The sequence below is a fragment of the Xenopus laevis genome, chromosome 1L (genome assembly GCF_017654675.1).
Source record: "Xenopus laevis strain J_2021 chromosome 1L, Xenopus_laevis_v10.1, whole genome shotgun sequence".
NCBI classification, from domain to species: domain Eukaryota; kingdom Metazoa; phylum Chordata; class Amphibia; order Anura; family Pipidae; genus Xenopus; species Xenopus laevis.
In genome coordinates this window covers 62,409,873-62,435,817 of record NC_054371.1, presented here as the reverse complement: position 1 = coordinate 62,435,817, position 25,945 = coordinate 62,409,873, and the positions used below count along the sequence as shown (strand labels likewise).

The 25,945-nt window shown below is 37.9% G+C and overlaps 1 protein-coding gene across 2 annotated transcripts in view; it reads right to left on the bottom strand.

Annotated features, from left to right (window-relative positions):
- The window catches only part of hhip.L (hedgehog interacting protein L homeolog), an 84,750-nt gene that overhangs the window by 56,467 nt on the left and 2,338 nt on the right, over positions 1 to 25,945 (bottom strand). For both annotated transcript variants that reach the window (XM_018268346.2, NM_001086936.1), the window contains 3 exon segments: positions 15,574 to 15,769; positions 4,960 to 5,116; positions 2,430 to 2,631 (listed from right to left, as the gene is read on the bottom strand). In XM_018268346.2, the coding sequence (XP_018123835.1) occupies positions 2,430 to 2,631; positions 4,960 to 5,116; positions 15,574 to 15,769 (555 nt within the window).

Genomic DNA, 25,945 nt, shown 5'->3' with positions numbered 1-25,945 from the left:
ACTGCAGGGCTCTAGCCTGTGCCCACCAAAACTCCCTATCAGGCCTGGATTGGGATTCAAAATAGGCCCTGGCATTCCAAGTACAAAGAGGCCCAACAGCCCCCTACCAGCCCACTATATGGTAACTTTCTATGGAATCATACAGCAGCCCCTCTGGCATTTGGCAGAACCCACAGATTGCCAGTCCGGGCCTGCTCCCTATATTGTGTGTCTAAAATAATGATGTACAAGTATGGGGATGGGTAGGGCTTCTCCTGCATAAAGCATTGCCGAACACAGGCAGCACTGTATTCACTGGCCAGACACAAATTTTTCCCCTCTATTTTGGAGCACTAAGACCTGCAGCTATTCTTCAAAGTTTGTAAGTGAGCCTTACACATAAGTAATTGTTTAACTATTTAAAGAACAACTCCCACCGCTGTAAATGATGTCACATATGTATCAGAAAAAAACAATCAATAATCCTCAAAAAGCCTCCCATTTCACTGTGCCATGTACTGCTTAGCTATACTAGTATTATATACAGTTGTGTTTTCTGCAGCAAAGAAAGATATCCTAACATAATCATTCCAAGACAGCTGTAGCCAAACCAAAAGACCTGGCATGGGATCATACACAAGCAAGTGAAATTACATGGATCTTTATTCTGAAGGTTGCTGACAGATTTAACACATGGCACATATCACCGTGAATGCATTACCTAGCAGTTATAGAAATGCTGTGCCATTAAAAGTATTGCTGTTCGGTCTCTTTTCAGTCTGGAGATTAATGACTACTGGAATATACTGACTGTTTTAAGGCGATTCACCAAACAATGCACTTTAATGCATGTAGATCGTACATAAGTTGCAAAAGTTGGCTAGTCCATAGATACTAACTTGAGAACAATGTAAACATACTATTTGCCAGCCAAAAAAGGCAGCTGCTAACGGGCATCCATTGGCGAGCTGCCCACTTAAATTATACCAATGACCTAATATGTTCCAAAATTTATTCTTGATTAGTAAATATTCCCGAAATCGCAAAATTCTGTGACTATTCTGGGAAGAGTATTTGGCTGGAGAACTAACCTGCTGATGTACATCTGAGCTCAGGAGAAAATGCATTGAGGCACATAATGATCTTATTTTTTACAAATTCCTTGACTTTTTATGAATATCTGCTTCTTTCAAATGGAAATTAGTATGAGGTAACAGATTTATGGGATGCAGAATGTCATTAGGGCTAATGAATAAATAAATTGTGCTGGCAAAATAATGGTCCCTAACTTTAGTTTACACTTGATAACATTCTTTTTTTGGTAGTGCATTATGCCATCTTCAACATTTGTATTTCATGTTAAAAACTATATTTTTTTAGATATGAAAAAAATCATGAATTAACAAACAAAGCAGCAACAATAAAAATCAAGCACAGAAGCTTCGGTTAAATAAACTAGTGGATCAATCAGAATTACTCATCCATTTGTCATTCAATGCATATCCTGATACCATGTGATATTAAGTTCAGTAAAAATGGGGTTGAAAAGCACTGCCTTACAGACTGCTTTTAGTGTATAAGATTGCAACACTATGTCTTTGGCCATATATGTATTTACCATAATTTACCATAAATGAAAAGAGGTCATAAGGGGTGGCTGCCCACTGGCCACTGAACTGCCTTTCCTGTATGCAAACTTAAATGTATCAAAAAAACTTACAAGACAATTAAATCAAATTAAGATAATAGAAGAATTTGGTACAAATTATAAGTTAAAGTGCTCGTGACTGACAGATACTATATGAGGGGGCATACAAGGCATAGCTGCCTTTACATTGTTCTGCTCATTCAGGCTGAAAGGCTGCTCCTCTTCATCTACAGAAGCACCATTAACTAGCAAATATATATCCCATTGATATCAGTATAGGCTAAATTCATTTTAGATCTACTTACACAAAAGTATGTATGCATTTGTGTAATACACCTAGAGGCCCATTTATCAAAGGTTGAATTTCAAATTCATGGGAATTTTTTTTTATTAGAATATACTTGACTGAGAGGGCATTTAAGAAAAAATTTGAATGTCTAATATTCGATCGATGGCTCGCCCTGAAAATTCAAATCGTATTCGATTCGTACGATTTGCGTTTTTCTCCTGAAAAAAAAACTTGAATGCCAGGAAGACTATTAACATCTCCAAATGGCTCAACTGACCTCTGTCATTGGCTTGTAAAGGAACTCAGCAGATTTTAGGTGGCGAATATTTGAATTAGGACTGTTTCTTTGGTCAAGGAGTGATAAAGCTCACATTCAAATTTTCAAATTTTGACACTGAAAAATTTCAAATTTACTATTTGAACCTTGATAAACCATATCATATGGGACTAAGTTACTAACATACAAAGCACCAAAATTTCTAAATGAAATATTCCAAATTCCAAATATCTTACCTTGATTCCACTTTGGACCACTTTATGTACATCCAAGAAAGGTTCCTTTATCAGATCTCCTTCAGGTGTAAGAATCTTTATGTAGCCTTCCTTCTCCAGTATGAATAGTCGTTGTGACCCATCTCCACTATGCATTGCACCAACTGGTTGTCTTAAGCCTCTCACAACCTCCTGAATACAGTAGCAATTGTGCTTATGTTTCCTATGAATAGAAAAGCAATGGTCAGTCTATCTCTGCTGAAGGTACAATTAAATATATTTACTTGAAGATATATATCTTTTTCCTATAGTGTAAAATATAGGAATATGGAAATGTCCACCTAAAACATGTATATATGCAAATGCCAGAGGAATACAGCTCAACAAATTGCAAAATGTCTTGTATAAGCTAGGGGTATAGTGCAAAGAGCAAACTTTTTGAGACAGATATGATGGTTTGCCAAATACTAATGGCATATAATTTTGGAAATAAAGTCTGAGCAAATAAAATTCTACTTCACACTAGTGACTGCTTTGTGAGCTTGGATAGCAAGTTGTCTTTCTTGACTATTTTACATTTTGTGGATTTGACATACATTGAGAGTATGTGGCATTGTATGTATCAGGTATACCCCACCCCTTTAGATTGTAGGGTTCTGCAGGGCCCTCTAATCCTACTATAGGTATAGGACCTGTTATCCAGAATGCTTGGGACCTGGGGTTTTCCGGATAATGGATCTTTCCTTAATTTAGATCTTTATCCCTAAAGTTGACTAGAAAATCGTGTAAACATTGAATAAACAGACTATTGAGTCTGTTATATATTAGTTTGGATCAAGTACAAGGTAGTGTTTTATTATTACAGAGAAAAAGGAAATCATTTTTAAAAACTGGATTATTTTGATAAAATAGAGTCCATGGGAGATAGCCTTTCTGTAATTTGGAGCATTCTGGATAATGGGGTTCTGGATAACGGATTATAAGACCACTGTCTGTAGTATCATTTAGTGCTGTGCAGTAATGACGTACGAATCAGGAAAAACTCAACCCGCACCCCACCGTAACCAGCAAAACCTTAACCCGCACCCCTCCTTAAACTGCAAGAGGTTGCCATTGTAGGACCCATTCACAACCCATAACAGCATCTTCTCGTTCTGTACGCTACTTCTGTGTATAACTTTTGTTCTATGTCAACCCTCACACCACTACTGTGAAGCTTATTGGTGCCATACACTTTGAAGATGATGAAAATTAGATGATTATCAGGGCTGTTTTGACAAATGGGCATGAGAATTTGCCCTTGCTGTAACTTTTGACATAAGCATCCTCCAGAGTTGGCAGACCCCTTTTTTTTCTTGAGGTGACACCATTTTGTCATTTGTCTTCTCTAATGGCTGCTGACCAGCAAGCACACACCATTTCTTCCATGTCCAACTTGTTATTGAAGTTCACCTGCTTCAGGGTAGTTAAATGTATTGGGACACTGGAGGGCCCACCTATAAGATCTTTGCCCTGAGCCCACTGGTACCTTAAAGGGGTTGTTCACCTTTAATTAACTTTTAGTATGATGAGTTATTTAGCTTTTTATTCAGCAGCTCTCCAGTTTGCAATTTCAGAAATTGCTGGAATCCAAATTACCTTAGAAACCATGCATTGATTTGAATTGATTGAAGAGATTGGAATATGAATAGGAGAGGGTCTGAACAGAAAGATGAGTAATAAAAAGTAGCAATAACAATAAGTCTGTAGCTTTAAAGAGCATTTGTTTTTAGATGGGTCAGTGACCCCAATTTGAAAGCTGGAAAGAGTCAGAAGAAGAAGGCAAATAATGAAAAGACTATAAAAAATAAATAATAAAAACCAACTGAAAAGTTGCTTAGAATAGGGCATTCTATAACTTACCAAAAGTTAATTCAAAGGTGAACCACCCCTCTAACGCAAACCTTTACGGTTAGCACCTGGTATGAAAATTGAATCCGAATCATTACACATATAGCTAATGGGGTCTCAATGTATTTGCTGTGGTCCTTTAAACCAACTGTATTCCGGTCTCATGGGTTTGCAACTAATAAATAACATAAATAAATGGAAACAATTTAGGAATTCATGTTCATATATTAAGATATATGATGAAAGTTTGATAATATAGTATGAACTGTATGCTGCCAGTTTTAGATTTATAGCAACAACTCAGCAAGGGATCTTGCTAGATAAGGGAACAGTAATAATAAATACAGAAATAAAGCAGTACATAATAGTACTACTTCATAGAAATACAACTGTTTTACTTCCAGAGGAAAACCTAGAAATGAAAACCCTGGGCGCACACCATGAGTCAGAAGCACATTCTAACATCCAACAAAGCATGCCTAGCATTCAGAATATTAAAAGGACATTTGTTCCCAAGAAATCACATAAACAGCAGATGAGCAAAACATCTGGAGGGCACATCTGCTGAACATAAGGGCAGTCTAAGTTGATTCCCTGTCAAAACCACAAAAGTATGTCAGAGTTTTTTCTTTTAGATTAAAGAGCATTTATCTTTATGAACCTGCTGATCTCTTCCACTTTGTCATAATCTTCCATCTGATCCAAGTAGTTTGACGCTGGCCCGCGCATCTGCTTCCTTGGAAAGTCTGGGAAGCACAATCCACTGTCTCTCATGCCGTGGTAAAAGCAAAATTCATCTGCTGAGGTTTGAAGTAAGCCTGCAAGAAAGACAAGGGGGTGGGCAAGTTTAGCTTGGTATTCCAGGAATTCATACTACACATTGGCAGAACAAGATCCCATGTTGAATTAGAAACTTTATGCTGCACAGGGATAGGCATATTTGCTTATTATGATATAAGTTGAGATATTATGAAAAATATGGTTTGTGAACTGCCATGACCGCTTTAATATGCTACCATGAAATATGCAGGTGATCTCCTACCTGTTGATCTCCATGTAAAAACAAAAAAATTAAAAAAAAAATTTAAGGTCAAATTCTGTCCTTTGTTATTGTCCTTTTTATTCATATTTTAATTTATACCTCTAATATACTAGTACAGGTATTATGTTGTATATCTACTTGAATTTTTTCCTGCAACATAGGGGGGAGTGTTAACATTACACACAGTTAACCAGAGAGTTAGGCCCTACCAATCAATGGCCTGCTATGCTGAGGAAAAACACATTGATAGCTCCAGGTTTAATGAACATATGTTTAACGCTTCATTAAAAAAAATGTCCGGCAAGCTGCAGAACATAATGCCATAATGCCAGAGACTAGAACATAGACCAATTGCAAAATTGCTCTTGCAATATTTGAATGAGATTCCTTAGGTTTCAGTTTTAGGGCCCTTCAGGACTATACCTTTGGTGTAGAAATAGACTAAGGGGGTTATTTATTACGGTTGAGTTTATTTTTCCTGAATAATTCGCATTTTTGAATGTATTTTTCAGTCAAAACTCAAATTGAGGTTTCAGGCTCAAAAAGAACCCTTAAATTGTTCGTTTTGTTATTATACCCTGAACCTGGAAATAGCTTGAATCCGTAAAAATTCTTCAGCTAAAACCTGTTGGAAGTCATGTGGAAGACAATGGCAGAGGTCCGTTTAACCATTGAAGATGTTTGTAGCCTTCATGATCAGGTTTTTTTCACTCGAATACTTAATTCAAACAGCTCCAGTTTTTTTTTTGTCGAAAACTCAATAAATTTGAGTATTCAGGTTTTTCACTCCGAATTCACTGATTCCAGGTTTTTCAGAAATCAGAAAACCTTCCAGTTGGGAGTTCATTTGAGGTATAAAAAACTTCTAAAACTGGACATTTGATAAATAACCCCCTAAATATCTAAACTTATATAAACCATTATCCACCTGCAAATTAGATTTTTAAAACATAGTGAAAGCCTCATTTAATATTTTTCAGGGGGCCCGAAAAAAACGGCATGAAATACAGGAAAACGTAAAACCAGGCAAAGGCATTATGCATTGTATATTGTTGGTGGGATCACAAAAAATGGTGTAAAATGCAGAAACATGTAAAATCAGGGGATGTAAGATTGAGATTTTACTGTAGTTGTCAGACAGTGAAAGATGCAGGCAATAATAAAGGTCCCAGGTCAGCACCCTGGGGCACCCGAACTGCGTTGAAGCTTTACCATTAGCAAGGGGTTAGGCTGATGCTGATATCAGAAGTTGTGTGGCCAAGTTGGAGAGGCATCTTTATGAGTTTTAGGGTAAGTTGTATAATTTTTTGCTTGGATGACCTGAACAGTCACACCTGCTTGCCCTCTAGCTACTGTGAACTCTGACTCTCAATTCTACAACTGATGGAGAGCCATAGACTGACAGTACATTATATGGCAACATAGCAGATAAAATGCCTTTTCTTTTAGCCATTAGGAATACACCAAATCTCTGGGGCCATCTCAAGAATTATCCACTTTTTAAAATAAATCTTTAAAATAATTATCAGCAACTTAGCGACACAGACAATGAAAATTGGCCCCTGGCTCGGCGGCTGCTGATGGTTCTCCTACTGCCAAACAGTGTGTCTCTATCCAGTGCTAGTTATGCTTTCATCTGGTTATCTTTCAAGGCAGCTTGGGTGGCCACAAAAAGCACTTGACATCTTGATGCACTTCAGAGTTTTACATATACACATCCTTTGTAGAAAAATAAATTTGTCATTCGTCACCACATATGTTGATCTGGGGAATGAGGTTCCAGCAGCTCTGGCTCCTGTTTTCCTCCATGCTTGTTTCAAGCTTTACTCCCTTCTTTCTACTTAACTCTTCCTTTTCTGGGAAAAGGATTAAAATCAGGGTTTTTATTTTTACTGGGGTCAGGTTTGCATGATCTATATCTTTAAGAAAGGAAACCATTTGCTACATCTCGTTATAAATATACTTCTCAGGCATCCTAAAAATCTACTTTTAAAGGAAATAGATTCTGCTTATACATTGGCGTTAATGCGTGCACTACTACTTATCATGCACGCAGTATTGCTCAACTGCAGCAGCACCTCATACATCGAAAATTATGTTGCTATGCTTCGCTTTAGAGCATGTATTTGCTCAGGTAAACAATATGGCAGCCCTCACACCAGCGGCTTGCAATGCCATGACTAAGGAGCACTGCCTGATGGCCAGTTAGAGAAATATTTAGGAGAAGTGGACTTTTTTGTCCCCTGGAAGCTAAGATAAAAGGTCATTTTGGATACCATTTGGGACAAACACTTAATTGCAGAGTTATATGTTATTGGAACTATGACTAACTGATACAAATGATTTTAAACACTGTGAGCTAATGGTGGGAGGACAGACCAAATGCTAGACTTCATAGAAGGGCTTAAATTATTAAAGTCTGCAAGTCACTGCCCTACCCAAATACATAAATGCATATATCCAGAGAATGAACACTCTCCCTATATAAATTATGCCTTCACTGCCTGCTTAGGGTAATTTAAATGGAATCTATCCATGTGATCTTGTAAATGATTTATATAGTTGCTCTAAAGTCCCATGAACTAGTAGAGAGGGGTTCTTTTTATTGGCATTGATCAATTGGCCTGGAATGACCATTTGTACTCAATAAAAGCTGCATGATGTAAAAAAGAGTAAAGAGAGTAAAACTAATATTAAAAATGCTGAACAAAGAAACTGGTGATTGTTTCCATTTATTTGCCACAGGAAAGCTACCCACACTGTGAGCATGTCTACTATATAGCAGTGTGCGGGGGGAAAAAGCCTTTTAAATGAGATATTACTACTATATACTCTATATACATATACTCTATGTATGTGGAAAGATAGAAGTCATTTTTTTTCTCCAGAAGAAGATATAGTGAATAAAGTAGCCCCTCTAAAATATAAGGATAACTGAGGAGTTCCATGACCATATAAAAACATGACTTCTAATATCCTCATATCTTGCAACAGGGGGTACTTTATTTATTATAATATGCAAGTTTCAGTGAGTCTAAAAAACATGACTTCTAATATCGTCATATCTTGCAACAGGGGGTACTTTATTTATTATAATATACAAGTTTCAGTGAGTCATGTGACAGAATGACATCACTAAGCTCCAATTATTACTGATGACATGACTATGCACCATTTATAAGGATATTTTAAGGATAGATCATTTTTAAGGCTAAGTGTGCCCCAAATCTTCATAATTCTCCACTTATAAATAATGCTGAGCAAACAGGCTGAAGCAGCCATTCACAGCACTACTAATTTTACAACTTGAAAAGTATTCAAGTGGGCAAGTATCAATTTACTTATAACCTTGGCTATACCTAGAAGTCATGCAGATGCTGTCAGGTGCATTACCAAGTGCCCCCCCCCCCAATTAAGCATAGTGTCTTCCTCTATCTCCCTCAAACTGTACAAGGCTTATTATTTCATGGCAATTCTGATAATGAAATTAAAACAGCCTCTTCAAACACTGATAGCGAAATGCCGATACTACTGCATCAATGCATAGACAGTAAAACCCATGTACTAGCACTACCATTCAGCTCCCATCCACTCAACCTGAATTAGACTAAATTTGAATCTAGTTTTTTTCCCAGAAAAAAACTCAAATGTCAGAAAGGCTTATTAACATCTTCACTGGACACCGGACCTATTCCATTGACTTACCGTATATACCCGAGTATAAGCGAAAAAGTCTACCTCGGCTTATACTCGGGTCAGCGGTATCCGACCCAAGTAGCTGAGATTGCAGTAACTTTTAATCATTCCTATACCAACAGTACACTTGGGGAGAGACTGCAATATCCCACAATGCCCTCTGTTGGTTATATGAAAGAATAACAGTGCGCCCTCTGTTGGTTATATGAAAGAATAACAGTGACTGCAATATCACACAGCACCATCTGTTGGTTATATGAAAGAATAACAGTGACTGCAATATCACACAGCGCCATCTGTTGGTTGTATTAAAGAATAACAGTGACTGCAATATCACACAGCACCATCTGTTGGTTATATGAAAGAATAACAGTGACTGCAATATCACACAGCGCCATCTGTTGGTTATATGAAAGAATAACAGTGACTGCAATATCACACAGCGCCATCTGTTGGTTGTAGGAAAGAATAACAGTGCGCCCTCTGTTGGTTATATGAAAGATTAACAGTGACTGCAATATCACACAGCGCCCTCTGTTGGTTATATTAAAGAATAACAGTGACTGCAATATCACACAGCACCCTCTGTTGGTTATATGAAAGAATAACAGTCCGCCCTCTGTTGGTTATATGAAAGAATAACAGTGACTGCAATATCACACAGCGCCCTCTGCTGGTTATATTAAAGAATAACAGTGACTGCAATATCACACAGCACCCTCTGTTGGTTATATGAAAGAATAACAGTCCGCCCTCTGTTGGTTATATGAAAGAATAACAGTGACTGCAATATCACACAGTGCCCTCTGTTGGTTATATGAAAGAATAACAGTGACTGGAATATCACACAGTGCCCTCTGTTGGTTATATGAAAGAATAACAGTGACTGCAATATCACACAGCGCCATCTGTTGGTTATATGGAAGAATAACAGTGACTGCAATATCACACAGCGCCCTTTTTGGTTATATGAAAGAATAACAGTGACTGCAATATCACACAGCGCCCTCTGTTGGTTATACGAAAGATTAACAGTGATGGCAATATCAAACAGCACCCTCTGCACATGGTAGTGGGACAGTGGGACAATGCACACAGTAATCCGTTTGGCAATTCTGTCACCATCAACTTTGCAAAGAAGTCCGGTTGATCGCTGGGGGGGGTCGCTTTGGCAGAATGTGCGCTGCTGGGAGACAGGGCTGTAGTTGTGTCTAGGCTTATACTAGAGTCAATAAGTTTTCCCAGTTTTCGTAGGTAAAATTAGGTACCTCGGCTTATACTCGGGTCGGCTTATACTGGAGTATATACGGTATACATGAACTCGGCAGGTTTTAGGTGGTGAATAGTCGAAATCGAATTATTCCCAGGGTAAGTCTTTGATAAATCTCGAAATTCGAATCGAGTTTGAATTATTCCCAATTCTAATTAGTGAGTTGACTAAAAACTCAATTCGAAAATTCGAATTTCTTATTCAACCCTTGATAAATCTGCCCCTAAATGTTTATATATTGAACAGACATTTAAAATGTGTACAAACAAAGCAGCTAATAACTGACACAAGAGGTAAAGAGGACTTATACTTAAGTAATGTTACATTTGTTAAATTGTTCACACAAAAAAAAATGGCCTTTGTAAATATACTGCATTTAACAGATTAGTGCCATGAGACTTTAGCAAATGTAAGGAGAAAATGAGAAGGGCTTAAATCTGCACTCTTGTTTTGATGCAAACAGTGTATATGAGATCACTTAGCCTGATAAAATGGGAGACCCGTAACCTAATGCTGTAAGTGAGGCCCCTCTGGCAGTGAGAAAATTTAAGTGTTGTTAAAAAAGATCCTTGAGCTGATTATACTTTTTTTTTTAAAGAAAGCTTAGGTCATTATTCTTCCTTTGATCATCATTGCACTAAAGCCATGGTGCAAACTTTAATCCCTTCAAAGTCAGACAAAACTACACTGGCGTGAGGTTTCAGGGTGCAATGTAGTCATTCAATGGAAAGACAATGTTCAACAGTAAAACACTGGTGTATTCTAAAGTGGTTTCCCACTGCTGTACCGTGTGTTTTGTGAACTTTTGGCCATGTTACGTTGGCTGCAAAGGAAATGTCAATAACGGGTTGACTACGAAACATAATCATGCAGATTAATATCAGTACATAAAAAGGGACATTTCACTCACATGAAATTTAGGAAATAAACATTACAATTTTATTTAAACAGAACTGAATGAGAAGAATGTGGAAAACAAGGCTTAATATCCTTATTTAAAACGTCATTACTGCTACAAGCTATCCTATGCTTTGTTGATGACACCAGGGCGCTTTCCTTTTTCAATACATAATATAATGTAGTCAGAGAACTGATGTGCATGTGGTTGTCAGGGTGCTTACAAATAGTGTTGGTTAATATCGGCGTCAACCCTCATATCTGTTAATATAAAAGATATAGTTACTGGGGTTCGTAGATTAGTACTCTAGGTGAGGGACAGGTATTTTCATTCCAGCTCATGCTTTTCAAAACTACTGCTCTGGCTAAATCCTATCAATATAGGAAGCCACACTACCATTTCTTGTTATCGGAGATGCTGAATTCTCCCCTTAGGACCCAATTTGTTGGACCGTCAATTTCCCATGCTAAGTCAGTGTGATGTCATTATGACCGGAGTATCTGGCCTATCATAAAGCATCAATGTTTACATCAAAGGTGCACTTATCTCATTCAAAAGGTCTCATACTCCTTGCATGTTATACAATCAAGCAATTAGCGGACCTTATACAACAAAGCATTTTAATGACTACCAAAAGATGGCTGCCTTAACAGCAAGTTAAACAGATTTTAGCAGGCACTGTCGGTTGAAGGCGACCTTTGCCTATTTCCAAAAAAGCAAGGTATGAAAAGGTGTCCTTCAGGACAAATTAGCTTTCTCCAGTAGAAGTTGTGTGCCCTTTAAAAAAAAGTTATGCCCATTTGTCCATTGGCTTTGAATAAAATACTTTCTGAACAGCAGTCTGCCTTAAATTACAGCTTTGTAAAGCCCCCAACATACAGGTTTTGTAGGACTGGGCCATACAGCAGCTGATTCATTTCACTGGCAATGCCATTGTTTTCTTGTGTTTAGCAACTTCCCTGTTGTGTGTCTGTCGCTGTCAGTGGTCTACAACCTGCAGCCCCCCTCTAACATCACATGCAGTGTGTGCTTGGCACATGTTTTCACTTCAAGCCATTTCCTCTTAACACATGAAATAACTTTGCTGTTTTTGTGTTCAATGCACCTGCAATTCAGCTACAACTATTAGACCTCTCTTAGTTGCATCATGTCGCTTTGGAAATTCACACTTCAAAGTGCTGAGAGTCAAATCTTGTTTATAGCTGACACATATTGTAAACTGGCAAGCCAATACTGTATATCCCTACAGTGTAGCTGCCTTTAGCATTGTATGATTTAATCATTTCAAACTTAATGTCCTTGATCATGTGGCATTTCTGTTAACAGTATTTATATGGGTGTATATATATATATATATATATATATATATATATATATATATATATATATATATATATATATATATATATTTATATATACTGCTGAGTAGTAAAAGAACGGCAGATCTACACATTTCATTTCATGGCATGTTGCCCAATGTATCTGTAAGAAAATAAAGCTTAATGCTGCTTTTCATGCAATTCAAGATCTTTCAGTTAAGAATATGCTGCAAGAGGAATGTCCCACCCACCAGCTGTTTAAAAACTTGAGTCTCCATTGCTAACCTACAATCACCTGACAAGTGCTAGCCATAGCAGTCAGTGTGCAGTATAGAGCTGCCCTGCTAGTAAATAGAAAATGCAGGCACCTAAGTACTTAAAGGTTCTCCCTTGTGTTACTGCTTTTAATGTTAAAGGGATACTGTCATGGGAAAAAAATTTTTTTTCAAAATGAATCAGTTAATAGTGCTACTCCAGCATAATTCTGCACTGAAATCCGTTTCTCAAAAGAGCAAACAGATTTTGTTATATTCCTTTTTGAAATCTGATATGGGGCTAGACATATTGTCAATTTCCCAGCTGCCCCAAGTCATGTGACTTGTGCTCTGATAAACTTCAATCACTCTTTACTGCTGTACTGCAAGTTGGAGTGATATCACCCCCCTCCCTTTTCCCCCCCAGCAGCCAAACAAAAGAACAATGGGAAGGTAACCAGATAGCAGCTCCCTAACACAAGATAACAGCTGCCTGGTAATTCTAAGAACAACACTCAATAGTAAAAACCAATGTCCCACTGAGACTCCTTCCATTACATTGAGAAGGAAAAACAGCAGCCTGCCAGAAAGCATTTCTCTCCTAAAGTGCAGGCACAAGTCACATGACCAGGGGCAGCTGGGAAATTGACAAAATGTCTAGCCCCATGTCAGATTTCAAAATTGAATATAAAAAAATCTGTTTGCCCCTTTGAGAAATGGATTTCAGTGCAGAATTCTGCTGGAGTAGCACTATTAACTGATGCGCTTTGAAAAAAACATGTTTTCCGATGACAGGATCCCTTTAAAGAGAAAAAAAAAAGAATGTAGTACAGGTATAGGATCTGTTATCCAGAAACCAGTTATCCATAAAGCTCCGAATTATGGATAGGCCATCTCCCATAGATTCCATTTTGTTTAAATAATACAAATTTTTAAAAAATGAATTCCTTTTTCTCTGTAATAATAAAACAGTACTTTGTACTTGATCCAAACCAAGATATAATTAATCCTTGTTGGAAGCAAAACCAGCCTATTGGGTTTATTTAATGTTTACATGATTTTCTAATAGACTTAAGTTATAAAGATCCAAATTATGGAAAAATCTCTTATCTGGAAAACCCCAGGTCTCGAGCATTCTGCATAACAGGTCCCATACCTGTATTTAATTTTACAAAGATTGCATGAAGCTTCTATAACATTTTGATAGCTCCACTTTTTGAGGGTCTTATATTACAATTTTTATAGCTTGAACTGCCTTATGTAATGCTTATGGGGGCAGACGTGGGACTTGAGAGTTTTACCCAGGAATAATGGGGTGATAGGGAAAGTTCTGCAGATCTTTTGTTGCATTGTTTTACCCAAGTGTGCAACCACCTACTGTATAACAATTTGCATCTGCTGGGCAATGTGGTCTGTTTATATAAAGAATAGGGAGTTCATAAATTATAGAACATTATTATAGAATAACAAAAACCTTCAAATTATGAAACAAAAAAAAAGGAAAGTGATGAAAACAGATATAATTAACAGCAACTTTACAATTTACATTAACTAAACAAAAGTTATTTGTAAATGTAATTGCTACTGAAAGCAGTATCCATTCCTTTCTATTATCTGCCATGCTCATTCTGCCTCTTTAAAGGGATACTGTCATGGGAAAAAAAAATTTTTTCAAAATGAATCAGTTAATAGTGCTGCTCCAGCAGAATTCTGCACTGAAATCCATTTCTCAAAAGAGCAAACAGATTTTTTCATATTAAATTTTGAAATCTGACATGGGGCTAGACATTTTGTCAATTTCCCAGCTGCCCCTGGTCATGTGACTTGTGCCTGCACTTTAGGAGAGAAATGCTTTCTGGCAGGCTGCTGTTTTTCCTTCTCAATGTAATGGAAGGAGTCTCAGTGGGACATTGGTTTTTACTATTGAGCGCTGTTCTTACCAGGCAGCTGTTATCTTGTGTTAGGGAGCTGTTATCTGGTTACCTTCCCTTTGTTCTTTTGTTTGGCTGCTGGGGGGGGGGGGGGAAGGGAGGGGTGATATCACTCCAACTTGCAGTACAGCAGTAAAGAGTGATTGAAGTTTATCAGAGCACAAGTCACATGACTTGGGGCAGCTGGGAAATTGACAATATGTCTAGCCCCATGTCAGATTTCAAAATTGAATGTACAAAAATCTGTTTGCTCTTTTGAGACATGAATTTCAGTGCAGAATTCTGCGTGGAGCAGCACTATTAACTGATTCATTTTGAAAAAATGTTTTTTCCCATGACAGTATCCCTTTAAACAATGTAGCAGAAAGCTGCTGATTAAAAGCCCTGTGCAGCAGCGTGCAAGGTATTGTGGGAAATTGAGCATAGATACACTGGTGCAAGAGTCAGAACCAGCAGAAAAAGAAAACAAACATGTACAACTTTCAACTGTAACTACATTGTCAAATAAGCTTGAAACATTTCATCTCATTTTAAATTAATGTATTTAACAAACCTGAGTTTATTTATCATGCAGAACATTATTTTTTGGGGCTTACATTCCCTTGATTATTCAGTTGTTTCCTTGGGCCCTAAATGTCATTCTGCTGGGTCCCAGAAATCCAAATGCAGTAATGCCTATGGAGATAGGCATGGGGCATGGGGCCTTGTAAGTTGACAGACTTAATTATACTTGATGTTCTATTCATTTAAATTACGAATCACCCTGTAATTATTTGCTGCTGTCTCCATATTGTGTGTTTTACTACATCCATAATTGGTCTTACTCCTTCAAGTTACTTCTGTAAACCAGCAGTTTTTATGTTACCTGGTATCTGGCCTCGGCATGTGTAGTAGAATTCTTTGCAATAGTCCTTGCACAGGACAGGAAGGAAGAGTTGCCTTTCTGATGTTTCTGATCTCTCACTTGCATGGAAAAGATTCTGAGCATGCGGCGAGCAGTGGGCACACCGGATTTCTTCCACAAGCTTTGCACATTCTGTGTTGTTGGCGACAGACAAGATCTACAAGAGACAAAACAGAGATGCATAAAGTCTATAGCTGTTTGGGTTTTCTTGTTTGATGTTCATCAAATAGTTTCAAAAATTATTTTTAATTTTCAGCATGTTAGGGTTCCTTTACCATTCTCATACACATATCAATAACACCTTCTTGCACTCATCTATACTGGTGAGCTGTGCCAATTTGCCATTTGCACTACCTTGGTGCTTGTGATGTACACAGTGCAATGAGTTTGGGTACTACAGGTCTCCCTTTCCCTATAGCCATTAGTTGCAACTGCAAGCTGATGCAATTTTCTGGGAACTACAACTGCATTGTGGGTAAAAACATGAACTGCATTTAGTAAATGAGACCTTTCTACTTGATGAAAAAAATTATTCCTAACATTGTATTACATTTTGTAAGGTTATGTATACAAAATATATATATTTAAGAGGTCAAATGTGAAAAAAAATCCATGTAGGTGGGTGAAATTGGAAAGCTTTACATGATATTGTTTTGATCCTACCCCTGAAATTCCTTCAGTGGAATTCTCTCAATGGGGGCTCATTCAGTGCTCAGAGTTCATGTGGCTACCGAATTCCACTCTCAGAAACGTAACCCTTTCTAGTTTTCATGAGCCCTACAGCTTCATTGGGAAGCGAATTGTACTTGATGATACACAGTTAAACTGATTAGCCCTATGCTTTATAAGAACTTTGGTAAGAAAAACTAAAACCAATGGCTGTTATTTCGCATTTAAGAGAATCCTCAAACATAAAAAAGAAATGTCATTTATAAGCATGGATCCCCTACCAATGCAAATTATGAGGGCAGGGTTGATTGCTTCTTGGTCTGCGGTGTATGTACTAGTGATGTGCGGGTCAAGTTTTCCTTGACCCGCACCTGCCCACCCCACTCCGTCCCCTCTATTTATAGACCCGCACTTACCCCAAAGTGACAGCACTAAAGGGGTTGGGGCAAGCGCCAGTCAAGGTTTGAGGTTGCAGGCGGGGAGAGTGGAAGGGAGTGATCAACCCGAGCCCAGAAGATTTTTTTGCTGTAGCCAGCCCGAACCTGTACCCTAGAAGGGCAGCCAAAAAATAGAGTTGAGGCAGTTTACCATGGCAAGGAGGACATGTTGCACAGCACTCTGTACTCTCTCTTTTTTTCCCCAGACAAGAAAAGGGAGGACTGTTATTGATGGCACTATTTTGTTATTTACTATATATTCTCCACTTTCTCCATGTGACAGAGGTGCAATTTCCTTTTAGAGAAGGGTCCGTCTATTTAAGCACTTGAGTAATAAAAAACATGAGCCATGAACTTTTATATAAAAATATATGAGGACATAGCTTGCATGCTCTGAGCATGTTTACATACATATGAGTAGAAGCCTCTATATGACTTGCCCTGGCTGTGGCAGTCCTTAGCCCTCTCTAAGAATCTTACCAAACTGGAATATATATTTAAGTAAATATTGGCCTTTTACATCTCTAGCCTGGAAATCAGAATCAGAAATACTACAGCCCTAACTGTAACAGGAAGAAGTGTGGAAGCAAAAGACATAACTCTGTTAATTGGCTAATGTGACCTAACATGTATGCATTGTTTGTGTGCACCGTGAATCGTAGGATCCCAGGGGATGGCCCTTATTTTTTAAAATGGCAATTTTCTATTTATGATTACCCAATGGCACATACTACTAAAAAGGATATTATTTAATTATTATAAATTGTTTATTTGCATGAAGCACGGGTTTACATATCTGTTTTATGAAATATCTTTTAATAGAGACCTACACTGTATAGGGGTTTAGTTTTCCTTTAAAGGAATGCTTCCAATGCACGGAGCCATTTAACATTTTCCACTCATATGTCTAAATGCAAAGAAGTTTAGAAGGAACGTTTTACATAATCTGTTTTTAGTTAAAACACAATTAATTTTATTAGGACAAATAACAATCTATTATTTTAGTCAAACGCTCAGACACAGATACAATTACCATTCCATACACAAGACACACACATATACACAAAAATAAAAGATCAGCTTGTCATTTTGTAAGAGAATTGTTTCTTGAACTTCCAGTAAAAAAAGTAATAGTTGCTGTCATTTCCAATTGGCAGGCTTCTGTAAAATATTCGACTGAATGTTTGATATATCAGAGACAGAAAGAAGAGCATGAAGAAGGAGGAGGAATTTGGTAGCACGCAGGGTGGTTTCATTTGGCAAAGTATGCAAGAGAAAATGTTAAGAAGCCAGAACCAATCCCTTTAGGGTAACAAAGAAAGGGGGAAAAGGCCTAAATGTAATTGGTACTGATAACTTAGGTCTTGGCGGACTACAAAAGCTTCTAGCGATCTGTCAAAAAATATTATTTAATGGAAGTTGTGGCCAGATTAAAATATGTGCATGAATGTGATATTTGGAATGGGCTATTCAATAAATTGTCTAAGTGCAACTGCAGGATTCTGTTCTGTGTCTCATGCTGTTCCAGCACAGCAGGAGCCTAACATCTTGTTCTGTGTGAGGTCTGTGGTGAAATTACCTTTCTGAAAGATTGATAGAGCCATCACTTCAGGTTTGGTTTCAATAAACTAATACTCTTAGTGAAGTCAATTATAACGCCTTAAGGCCCCGTTTAACACAGTCATGGCTGGAATGGAATGTGGAACAAGAACCAGACAAAGGAGAGATGCACAGAAGCAACAATCCAGATTTCTATGGTGTGCTATTGTGACACAAACCAGTATTGTGGTTGATAGGCCCATTTTCCTCAGCAACACCAATATTGTGAAATGTTGGAGGGCAACTGTGGTTTAGTGAGGCCTTTGCTTGCTTGTTTAACCTCCACTGTGCTGTGGGCTTTAAGTGGGCTGTGCATGTTTATTTCTCTAGGCTGAAAAACCTTTCTATAGCTGTCTTACTACAAGTGACGGGTCATATTGTTTCGCAATAAATTACAGCATTTGACATTGTTTTTTAGACTGTTCCTTTCCCTGGTACAACACAATGTAAAACCTATCTGTCATTGACAAGCTCTATAACCTGAGGTGGACATTATAAGTTACTTTCCGTCTTGCAGAAGTTATCATTACATTAGCTAAACTTTCATTTTTGCTCTCTCTTTAGACGAGAGGAAGCCCTGACTTTGGATAAAGCAAGGGGGGAAATACAGTATAATGTGCCTCATGCTACAACTTTAATGGGTTTAGTGGGACAAAACTATGAATGCAAAGGACTGTACTGTTCATCTTTGCAGTTTGCACACAACCAGGAGCTATCATTTTGTCGTCATTTATGCAGAGAGCTATGGAGAGAAACACATTTAATTTTTATCAGGAGCCTGTTGCCTTACCATATATGTTTTCTAGACAGTGTAAACTTAGACAATGTATTTTGGTGAATCAGGTATAGTATGTCAAACTAGGTCAGTTGCACAAAGGTCTCAAGTGTAATATTGAGGGTAAAATCCCCTCACCCATGAACGATAAAGCTCCAGAACATATTACCTCCCTCTGGATTTACTGGAATCACAGAATAAAAAACCCTTCACAGCAGTAATCCCAAGATGCCTTCTACCGCATTTCTGTACGATCACCCAGGATTCCAGCAGTTTGCATCCTGTTACATATAGGGGCAGATTCTCATAAGGTCAAAAAAGTGCGTGTTATTTATAGGATGCCTTAAAATGACATTGCTTCTTATATTTTCAGAATTAATGATCGATTCACTAAAAGTTTACTTGTCTGACAAGAATTAGTGTTTTTTTGTGAATTGTGTATGGTATTTTATAGCATGCATTATTTTGTGGGTTATTTTAAGCCATTTGATATTGTCATCCGTTAATAGTGCAATCTTAAGCACCTAAGACATTATGGGATGCCACTGACAGTAGTAGTAGTAGAAGTCTTTTTTTTTTTTTTTAGAGTACTCCAGTCATTCCTTTTCCTGGGAAACTTGATATCATTCCGTGACACAGAACATAGGGCATTCTGGACCTGCCAAAGGCACCATAAAAATATGTTAGTGGCTGTAGGTAAGGCTCCAACTCCTCACAAAGGCCTTTAATTGCTGCCCTACAGCTCCTCAATACATCTTACTCTATTAATCCATCTGATGTTGTTTAGTAACACCTACTCCTGGGAGGTGTTACATTTTAAATTAACTATTGCACTATTTTATGCTTTTATCACTTAAAAGATTTTTGTGAATTATGCGTTAGGATTAATTCTATTCTATAAGTATTGCAGTGCGATTAGAATACCGATTTGCAGTAATTTAGTATTTAATTAAATGACTGTTAAATGACTATTAGTGCATGCAAAAATACTTTGATGAATATTCCTTAAATAACGCACAAAACTGTGAGTTAAGGCATAACAACCTTTTGTGAATCGGCCCTATAGAGTTAACAAACCTACAGTATACTCAGTAACACAAGCAGATTGGTTGCAGACACAAAAAGGATAATATTTTATTGTATAAACTTTACAGTGTTGACCCATTTACTTATACTGTACCTGTAGTTCATCTTTCACATCAGTCCCTTACCTAGTGGAGTTTACAGTTTGAAGTCTCTATTACTTTGACATAACACACTAGGGTCAGTTTCATCATGAGACAATTAACCTGCCTGTATGTTTTTAGGGTGTGGGTACAAAGAGTACAAAGAGAAAAGCACATGCATGGATAGTATACAAACACCCTGCATATAGTACTGAGTGTAGTGGTACCTTTGTATATTGTTGTGTGATGGCCCCTGCAATCTAACTGTTATTGCCTATAATGAAAAATGCAAATTTGTGATTTCAGACATTTCTCTGCCACCTTAAAAAATCAAACCCAATGTGCCTAGCCCTCTGGGAAAAGCACATCTATTTCTAATTATTAGGATTTCATCGGATGGGATGGATTTTTATATCCACCCCAACCCCTGTCTACCCAAGAGCTCATTTTAACATAAGTTAAAAGTAAAAATATTGGATACTTGGTCGACTATGTCCAGAAGGTTGGACAGCACCGAATAAGAGGAAATTTGGTTTCATTTGCACTCCTACTACTACCCCCTTTTTTTGGTCTTTTCCGTATACCCAATGAGAGCATGTCTGCTTTATTTGAGATGATAATAATCGGCAGTTGTTCAAGAAACCCTCAGAGATGTTTGTTTAGTTGGATGATACTGACAAAAGCTTTTGTCTGCGGAACAAAAGCAAGTGAATGGTTGTAAAAAGACACACTTGAGATCCATGATCAGACAATTATATCTTGACAGACTTGGCTGCGAATCCTTCCGAAGGTATAAAGTGCTGTTCTTGCTTTGCAGTGTACATTCTGCTTGGGAGGCAATGATGAGAGAATAAGCATTATCCATCACTGTGGCAGTTCAGCCATGGGATATTTCTTATCTTATGTCATCAGTGTAAGCTTGCCAGCACTTGGACAGTTCACTATGCAGATATAGATGTTTTGAGAGTGGCTACAGTGTTTCGTTGCCCTTGGGACAGAGCTAGTGATTCAGCATTATCCGTTTTTTTAACATGGTGGTAGCGTTAAAAGAAGAAAAACATTTCTAAAGTTGAAAACAAGTCTGATACTATATGGTTAGATTCTATGCTGTAACTCTTTCTTGTTTAGCACAGACAACAATATGGCTTAAGGTGGCCATTATCGTATAATAATAGTCGGTGCTTGTATAGGGGAAAAAAAGACGGCTGATATCAGCAGAAGGCTTGGATATTGGTTGTCGATCATGCTGATTGTAAAATTTTGATTGCAAACAAACATTGCTCACTGTTAGTGCTGAATCGTCAGATACAAGTAGAATTCTATTGTTGCTACATGTATCTCTGACGATTCATCTCTACACTTGTGTATTGAAACGAACTATCTTTCCTGGAAATATCTTTTCTCTCTGTCTATGGCCACCTTTAGTGGATGAAACAAAACAGATAAGATTCACTTTATTCGTTTTGATTATCACAATGTCTGGACTTTTCTAGCGGATGGGATTTGTGGGACTAGCATTATGTCCATGAGACCAATATAAAAAAAGTTATCTATAACTTTGCTGGATCAGATAAACTCAACCCAAATCTAATGTATGTTTGTATATATGAGAAGACAATGGCTAAACATTAATCTTTGGAGCCACCTGTTGCTGTTGTGTTCCAAACATTGTCTAGTGCCTATAGTCTTGAAACACTAAACATGGAGCACTCTCCATGCTTGGAATCATAAACTGCTCCTGATGGATAAAAGAATAAAGGGCAAGCTGACACTAAAAACCTGCAGCAAGACAGTTTTCAATCATCTGGGATGAAAAAGGGGGATAACCCAACTACTCCCTGAAAGGACAAGAACATTTGGACTAAGAGCAGACACTGAAGGAGAATGATGTTCTCCAGTTTCACCCATTAGTGAACCAACTAACAAACACAATGGTGTTGTTATTCTTTTGCCATAAGCAACAAGACTCTGTGTGTGGGCAGCAGTTCAGTGGGGAGGAGGAGAAGTCGACCCCTTTTTGTTCTATTGATTTTGTCCTATTTGCATGACTTGAGCAAATTAAATGATGCAATATGGCTTTTTTGTTACCAAACAAAGTGAGAGATACCACCCAGACACATATGTTGATTCGTAGAAGCTGTTTACATGAGAATAGAATGAAATCTACTGTGAACTAGGCATAAAAATTCAATTCAGCAATAGGCATTTTTCTTTACTATGTTGTGGCCAGAAAGGCAAGAACACAAGTTTTCCAAGGATATCTCAGACCTTGACAACAACACACTTGCCATTGAGGCATTCTTATTTAAACTAGAACCAGGGGACAGGAAAAAGGGACACCTGATGATTAATGTCACGTGCACTGATTTTTAAATATATGATTTGTTAAACCTATTTATGTGCGTACAGAGTAATGGACAATATAAATTTAAAGTTCTGCACTGTGGGACCTGCCTGAAATGGTCTAGTCTTGACCCAAGCTATTTCTTTAACTCCAAATGAAACCAAATACTCTCTCAGGATGCACTATTTGTATGCTTCTCTTACACCCCTAAAAACTCACCTTCACAAATTCGGTATATCCAACAGTGTTTTAAGGTAGAGCATAGCAGGTATTTGCCTCATTCCCCCCATTATTTGTATAACGCCCAAGTTCATGTGGTGAAAATTTAAAAAAAAACTAGTATGCTGTGTATCTGAGCTGGGCAGCTAAACCTAACTATGACTTAAACTATAATTACCTAATAAAAAATATGCTCTCTGAGAGACAAAGGGGCAGCTTATCCCAGGTACAGCAGGTGATGGGATTTGTAACTCAACAACATCTAGAGGCCACATATTGAACATATATTAAACAAAACCAAATATCTCAACCAGACCAGTTTTGTCATATAGACCCATGTGGGTCAACACACAAAAGCACATTGCATGTCTGTGCATAGGTATAACCCTATTGCTGTCCAGCCCCATAATTGCCAGTATAATGCTTTTATGACAGGTTTACCAATCAGTAACTGACTGAAGGCTGGAGAATCCTGATAAACATGGACTGCATTAGACCATGGGTGTAGTCCTTTTCTGATGGATCTGTGGGCATCCTAATCATGAGATCTAGTTGATTCCCAAATGGGTGGCCAAATCAGCCAAGGATCTGTCAACCACACACATGAGCATGTACAGTAGTAATTCTTAACCTGTGAGTAAGGACCCCAAACTGGGTCACCATGCTGTTTAGAGTGGGTGCCCATGAACTTGACAATAGTAATTAAACTGAGAATCAAATTAATCAGAACTTGTATTTAGGTACTGTATAACCATGTTTGGACCTATTAATCCAAAATTCGAACTTTCCAGATAAATTTACTGACTTCTGGAACAAACAAGGTGAGATTCTCCTTTATGATTGTATTAACCATTATATTTATCAGCAGCAGAGTGACCTGTAATGCTTACTAGTCTTTATATAAGCTCCATTGAAATATGATAAACAAAGTAATGTGGGTCAAAAAACAGATATTTGGGACCATAGTTTTATTCTGAGCTGAAATACTTCTCTTGTTGGGCGGCAAGGCCTCTGCCAGCCAAGGTGTTGCAAACTTTGCAGAAGGTGAAGGAAGTAGGGAAGGTGTCAAGATAAACATCTTCTTCACCCGCATCTTTATTTTTTTTAAGTTAAAATGTGGCTTTTGGTAAGGCTTTCTGGTTTCTGTGTGGTCTGTAACATGAAATCTGTTTGCGAGGATGTTACTGTTCAAAATATGGGCAAGAAGTTGTTAAAAGTTAGGGCTCCAGTATAATCACTATGGCAACGGCATAGCCCAAAGCAATGATGCTCTCAGTGAGTTCCAATGTATACACCAATGTCCCAGGACTGAGAACACTGGAACTGCTAACAGCTAAAGCCACTCCCAAACTTAAATATATGCCTCTCAGTCTTGGAAATACTCTCTAGCTTCCACCAACATTCCACTACAACTTCCACTAAATCATGCTGTGGTGAAAGGCAACATCACATTATCCTTTATTTACATAGTGCCAACACATTTAGCGGGTTATTTACTAAACCTCGAATTTTTATCGTCCGGCTTTTTGGAAAAAAACTTGTATTTTTCGAGAATTATTATACCCCGATGCTGCAAAAAGCCCGAATTCAAAAATCCACCATCTCAGACCTGTCAAGGTCATGTATAAATCAATGGGAGATGCCCCTATCCCAATTGAAAGTTATTGTAGTTTGTGCTGGGTTTAGGGTTTTTGCTCGATTTTATCAGGGTTCTCCCCGATACAATTTATTAGAGTTATTTTATTAATAAATAATGCAAAATCTGGGATGGGAGTTTGGTTGAGCTTTTTTAATTTAAATTATGAGCTAAATTTGGATTTTTAGTAAATAACACCCTTAAACAACACTTACACAAATTGTTCAGCTTTCATCAGTTCCTGGCCAGCTGAGCTTATAATGTAAAATCCCTACCACACACACATTAAGGTCCATTTCATCAACAGTCTGCATGTTTTGGAGTGTAGGAGAAGTACCCAGAGGAAATCCACCCTTCCACAGGGAGACCATATACATACCTCACTTATATTTCCCTGGGTGGAATCAAATCAATTACCAGTGTGATACAGAGAACTGTTGTTTTCTGGAGGGTCATGGGAGAACCAAAAGGGTTGGTGGTGCTCGACAGAATTCTCAGATTTGTGGCTTACTTACTACATCAGAAGGTTCCCTATGATATAACTGTCTTAACAGCTGGGGAGAAGAGTGCCAGAAATTTTAGGCATGAGCTGTGGATTCTGGGAGCTCTAGGTTGCCTTTAGGTAGCCTAGAGGTGGCCTTTAAATACAGAAGTGCTGTGTTATATGTCACAACAACACGAGAGTTGAAATGCAGTAAGCTGCAGTCAGTTGTTGGGATTGCTGGGAGTTGTAGTACCCAACAGATGGGGCCCTCACGTGTTAAGTATCAACTTTTTAATTTGAGGTCTCTATAAACATTTATCAGTGTAATACAAGAAAGCAAAGCCAGGTGCAGGAAAGATGGAATGCATGTAGTGTACACAAAAGCCCACGTGCTACACATAAACAAGGCTTCCTTACCAGCATTCTAACACTGTATTACGGAAAGCCATACACTAAAAACACATTAGCAACAAGTCAATATTTTGTAAATAAGGTCTCCTAAACTCAAATCCATAAACAAGCTTAAACTTTATCTAAATACATCCATGCTCACCAGTACATACATTCTGTGTGTTTATGCCCAGGAAAACAACTTATGTATACTGTACATACCTACACAATTAAAACAAACTCTGGGCACACACACATATAAACACATGTAAACTCATCTTATCCCACCTTTAAAGATACACTCACACAGTTATACATACAACTTGGTAATAAAGAAACTGGGCAACGCAAAGTTAACCTCTCGGGTGCTTCTGGGTTGCATGGAGAGTTAAAAGAAGTAAATACATTTATGTCACACAGGGTGGGTTCTCTACCAGGTAAAATCCCACACCACCCAACACCTCCCATTTATTCATACAGAAATCCCACCAATAACTGGCAGCATGGGAACCTCCAGTAATTCCTGGGGGTTCCTATTCAGTGGGAGGCAGCAGGGGTGTGACACCATGTAATATGAGCCAAATATCTGCTGTATTTGTATCCCTCACCATGGC